Source organism: Piliocolobus tephrosceles, chromosome 21 (assembly GCF_002776525.5).
Source record: "Piliocolobus tephrosceles isolate RC106 chromosome 21, ASM277652v3, whole genome shotgun sequence".
NCBI lineage: Eukaryota > Metazoa > Chordata > Mammalia > Primates > Cercopithecidae > Piliocolobus > Piliocolobus tephrosceles.
Window position 1 is genome coordinate 51847689 of NC_045454.1, and position 5239 is coordinate 51852927.

Here is a 5239-nt window from a genome sequence, read left to right on the forward strand (position 1 = left end):
TTTTTTTTTTTTTTTTTTGTAGAGACGGGGTTTCACTGTGTTAGCCAGGATGGTCTCGATCTCCTGACCTCGTGATCCACCTGTCTCAGCCTCCCAAAGTGCTGGGATTACAGGCTTGAGCCACTGCGCCCAGCCCTCTCTTTCTATTTTTTTATTTTTTGAGATCGAGTCTCGCTCTTTCGCCCAGGCTAGAGTGCAGTGGTGTGATCTTGGCTTGCTGCAAGCTCTGTTACCTGGGTTCACGCCATTTTCCTGCCTCAGCCTCCCGAGTAGCTGGGACTGTAGGTGCCCGCCACCATGCCTGGCTAATTTTTTAATATTTTTAGTAGAGACGGAGTTTCACTGTATTAGCCAGGATGGTCTCCACCTCCTGACTTTGTGATTCGCCTGCCTCGGCCTTCCAAAGTACTGGGATTACAGGCGTGAGCCACCATGCCCAGCCCTTTCTTTCTTTTTAGAGGTCTCTCTATGTTGCCCTCCTGACCTCAAGCAGTCCTCCTGCCTCAGCCTCCCAAAGTGCTGGGATTACAGGCATGGGCTGCCTTAGACCTCTATTAATATGAGTCAGTACAAGATGAGCTTTTAAGGCCACCTTGGCACACCACTGAATTGGATCACACATGGTGTATCACCCCAGACCTCCATATCCTCTCCTTGGGAGCTGCTGTAGAGTTCTCTCAGCAGCATTGATGGGGAAGGCAGTAAGGAGCAGTAAGAATAGTCCCTGAGGGACTGGGGTCCTCACCCATACAGTAGTAGCAACAGCAGGAGAGCAGGCAGGTTGGCAGGGGCCACATATGCCCTCTGCTGGAAGGCCAGAAAGATGAGCACCACGATGCACGCTGGCACCAAATAGTTACACTGCATTGGAGATGACAGTTACCTTTATCAGTGTGAAGAGGTGGGGACTACCAACCTCAGCCCTATTCCCACCCTGACCTCCTTGCTTTTTGAGGAGGACACAAAGTCTCCCACAATCCTTAAGACTTTACCTAGGCCATCTTGGACAAGCCCCTGCCTAGAAGGGGCCAGATAGGGCAGTGGCAAGCAGTGGCTGGGCCCCCACCCATCCAAGCAGCCCCCGCACCATGTCCCAGAGAAAGTTGCCGAGCCAGTAGAGGGTGGGGGACAGGCCCCCCATGAGCTGCAGGTGCTTGGCTCGGGTGACTCGCTCCTCAATGAGGACAAGAGTGAAGCTGGCCGGGACGAAGGACATGGCAAAGACCACACAGATGGAGACGAGGACATCCACCGAGGAGGCCATCCTGGAGGTGAGGACATGAGGGCTGTTGTAGGGTGAGGGCACATGGGTTGCTCAGAGCAGAGCTGAACACGCCATTGATGGGATAAAGGTCTATGGGGCAGTCAGCAGTGGCAGAGATGGCGGGGGCAATTTAGGGATGACGGTGCCTGGGATTTGGCAGCAGAGGTTGTACAGGTCTCAAGACAGGATAAAGGTTGGTGGGATGAGGATGTGTTGGGGAGGCTGGGGCCTGCGGAGCCTGAGAAGGTCCCATTTCCCTGGCTTAGGGAGCAGAGGAACAGTTTCTGTCCCCCATTTATAAAGCAAGAGAATGCCAGGGTTCAAATCCAGCTCCCACCACCTCAAACGACAGAGAAATGGAGACAGGGTAGGACATGAAGGGTGGAGGGACTCACAGTGCGGCCTCAGACAGCTGCTCCTTGGTGAGGTTCAAGGGGTGGTTGAGTGTGGTGATGCTGTGGGTGCGGTGGGCCAGGCCTGGGGGCAGGTGAGCACGTAGGAGTGCGTTGTTGGCTCGGTTGACAAAGGCCACCATGGAGTGCCAGCCTTTGTTGTTGAACCAGATCTGGGTGGGGGTCAAGGTCACAGGGTCAGGGCAATGGGGTTGGACCTTGCTGTGACCGGATGCCCACCTGTCACCCCCAGTTCCCACCTTGAGGCTGTCCCGAGAATCCAGGCTGTGAGCCCAGGCTGTGAGGTTATTCAGGACACGGTCGAGGGCCCCGCCAGGCAGGGGGCTCAGGAGCGCCCACAACTCCTCCACTGAGTGGCCCAACTCTTGGCCCGAGGGCAGGCTTGGGTCTCGGCCCCCCAGGGAGAATCCTCCATACCTATGGGGCCATGCAGGCAGGGAAGGGAAGCTGAGGGACGGGGGGCTGGGAGAGCTCCCAGGGGGCAGGCAGAGGGCATGGGAGTGGAACTGGGGCAGGGGACCCCAAGCTAGACCCCTCCTCACCTGACCTCATTCACCCACTTCTTAGTCTTCAGGCTGTGGGAGAGACGGACAGAGACACAGGCAGAGACAGGGATGTGGGACAGAGAGAAATGGTGAGAGGGGCCTGCAGAGTCAAGGGTGGGACAAAAAGAGAAAAGAAGGCCAGGCACGGTGGCTCCCGCCTGTAATCCCAGCACTTTGGGAGGCCAAGGCAGGTGGATTATCTGAGGTGAGGAGTTCGAAACCAGCCTGGCAACATGGTGAAACCCTGTCTCTACTAAAAATACAAAAATTAGCCAGGTGCACTGGCACATGCCTGCAGTCCCAGCTACTTGGAAGGCTGAGGCAGGAGAATTGCTTGAACCTGGGAGGTGGAGGTTGCAGTGAGCTGAGATCACGCCTCTGCACTCCAGCCTGGGCGACAGAGGGAGACTCCATCTCAAAAAAAAAAAAAAAAAAGAGGAGAGGAGGGCACACAAGACCCCCAGCCCGGAGCCCCAGGCTGGGCATCCAACCTCTCCACCTCCTCCCCCAGGACCACACCAGCCCCACCAACCCAAGGACCCACGCTATAGCCAGGGAAACTGAGTCCCGGGGCATGGCTCACCCCTGGCGCACCAGGCGCGGGTAGGTCTTGACCAGGAAGTCAGATAGGTTCCGGCCCGTCAGGTTCTGAATCACTTCCCCAGAGCTGGTCACTGCCTGGGGCGGAGGGGGACCACCAGCTGCAGCCGGGCAGTCAGGCAACAGGCGCCGGGCGCCGGGCCGGCTACACTGGCAGTCTGGGGAAGGAGACTCTGGGGTCCAGTTTCCACTGGCCAAGACCTTGGCCACTTCAGCAGGAACTTCTGGCGCCGAGAACCTGCAGACGATGAGCTGTGCACACTCAGGGGCCCGGCAGGGTCAAGGTGCGGGTCTGTGAGCACCCAGCTTCTGGGGGCTCCTGGAGACACAGAGGCTCCCAGCTCCCAGGTGGGCACAGGGGATGCTCTGGGTACCCCTTGAGGCCCCTTGGCCAGGGACCAGATGGGAAAACTGAGGCCAGAGAGGGGCAAGGTCCAGGCCAACGAGATGCCCTCACCTGTTGGAGCTATTCTGCATGGAGGGCCCCTCCAGTCCTGCCTCCTGCAGCAGTGCCTCAAGCAGCCGGGCACGTCCAGGGTCCCCTGGGGTGTCCTCGCTGTGTGTGAGGGGAGATGGAGGGTCAGGGCTGTATCCCCAGATCCCTAGTCTTCCTGCCACCAGCCCCTTCCTTCTGCACCCACCTGAAGAAAGACACCTGAGCACCGTACATGGTAGGACTGAGCCGCAGAGCCGGGTAGTGCCCGAAAGGAGGCACGATGAGGCTGAACACAAGGGCCAGGCCCACAAAGAGGGCAGGCAGCACGATCTGGGGGACCAGCCCATCAGCTGCTGCTTCCACCCACCTTCCAGGTTTGCTTGCACCTGCCCTGCTCATGCTCTACAACCACCCATGGCTCCCCAGTGCCCTCAATAAATGTGCTCTGGGTTGGGAATACACACGAGGGTAAGGGTTTGAATTAGGCCACTGAGTGGATGGCCAGGGTAGGAAACTCAGGGACGCCCATGCGACTCCCTGGTGCTGGCCCCCCTCACCTGTGCGAACAGGCCGCGGCGGCTGCGGCGGGCAAGCAGAAAGCGCTTGAGAAGCAGGGCCTGGAGCTGCTGGCGGGTCAGTGCCCAGCCCTGTACCCGGCCCACGGTGTCTGGCCCAGAGCCCTGCAGGGCCTGGGTCTCTGGGGCTGACCCAGCTGTGAGGGATGAGAGGGTCAGTGCTCACACTGCTATGGGTGGGGGTGCTGGGAGAACCACAGGGCCACTGGGGAAGACTTACCTGGCTCCCCATTCTGCAGCGCTGTCTCTTCCGGTGGCATCTTGAGCCGCAGGGTCATATCTAGGCCAGCAATGCCCATACACGGGTGCTGCCCACAGCTGCCATCTGCAGGGCCATCGGGGTCAGGGTCATAGTTGAGGATCAGAGATTGGGGGATCAGAAATCAGGCATAGGGGTAAAGGCTATGCCTTGGGCCAGACTAAGCCAGGGATGGGGACTTGGTCTCAGTCCCACTCTGGATCGGGGTCAGGGGTCAGGGAGCTGTGGCCGCACCCTCTGTATTTGTGTCCACAGCACAGTCCTCCACCACCTTCAGGAAGATCTGGGGAGACAAGTGGGGGCTCAGAGCCTGGACACCCACAGGGGGAACTGGGGGCTTATGAGCCCCCCACCACTCCTACACCATGGGTCCCCCAGGCCTTCCCAAGGGACGTCTGAGCCACCAGAGCTCCTCATGTACCATGCCTCCTCCCTGAATGTCCTGCTGCTCATAAACACACTGCTATTCATCCTTCAAAACACCACCTCCTCCAGGCAGCCCTCCTTCTGGCCCCACCTCACCACCACCCAGGCCTCATACCTCCTCGAGGCTGGTGTCGGAGATCCCATAGCCAGTGAGGCTCAGCTCTGCCAGCCGCGTGTCTAGCTCTTGGAAGAGTGTGGTGAAGCTGCCATCATGGGCACCCGTGTAGGGCAGCACCAGCACCAGTTCGTGTGGCAGCTCCTCCACCAGCCGTGTCCCGGGCACCCAGTGCTGCACCAGGGCCAGCAGCTGAGGAGTGCCTGTGTGGACAGAGGGGTGCTTCAGGGAGCCCCAGCTCACGCCCCACCCCCGTCTCCCTGGGGAAGAGGCACTGGTGACCTATGAGGGGACTGTCTCTGCAGGCAGAGATCAGGGTTAAGAATTTAGGCCAGGTGCAGTGCGGTGGCTCACACCTGTAATCCCCGCACTTTGGAGGCCGAGACAGGGGGATCACTTGAGGTCCGGAGTTTGAGACCAGCTTGACCAACATGGTGAAACCCCATTTCTACTAATAATGCAAAAATTAGCCAGGCATGGTGGCACCCACCCATAACCCCAGCTACTCGGGAGGCTAAGGCAGGAGAATTGCTTGAACCCAGGAGGCAGAGGTTGCAGTGAGCCGAGATCACACCACTGCACTCCAGCCTGGGCAACAGAGCAAGA

The 5239-nt window shown here is 59.0% G+C and overlaps 1 protein-coding gene across 3 annotated transcripts in view; it reads right to left on the reverse strand.

Annotated features, from left to right (window-relative positions):
- The window catches only part of ABCA7 (ATP binding cassette subfamily A member 7), a 13110-nt gene extending 8267 nt beyond the window's left edge, over positions 1–4843 (reverse strand). Inside the window, exons 1-12 of one of the 3 annotated variants that reach the window (XM_026457292.1) lie at positions 4634–4843; positions 4327–4375; positions 4054–4158; positions 3816–3970; positions 3464–3477; positions 3280–3378; positions 2806–3060; positions 2220–2252; positions 1917–2094; positions 1660–1829; positions 1088–1265; positions 746–861 (exon numbers count right to left, since the gene is read on the reverse strand). In XM_026457292.1, the coding sequence (XP_026313077.1) occupies positions 746–861; positions 1088–1265; positions 1660–1829; positions 1917–2094; positions 2220–2252; positions 2806–3060; positions 3280–3378; positions 3464–3477; positions 3816–3970; positions 4054–4132 (1277 nt within the window). In that variant the 5' untranslated portion in view covers positions 4133–4158; positions 4327–4375; positions 4634–4843. Of the gene's footprint in view, positions 1–745; positions 862–1087; positions 1266–1659; positions 1830–1916; positions 2095–2219; positions 2253–2805; positions 3061–3279; positions 3379–3463; positions 3545–3815; positions 3971–4053; positions 4159–4326; positions 4376–4633 lie in introns of those variants that run through there. The other 2 variants (XM_026457294.1, XM_026457293.1) reach the window with 2 other exon arrangements.
- Positions 4844–5239: the final 396 nt, after the last annotated feature.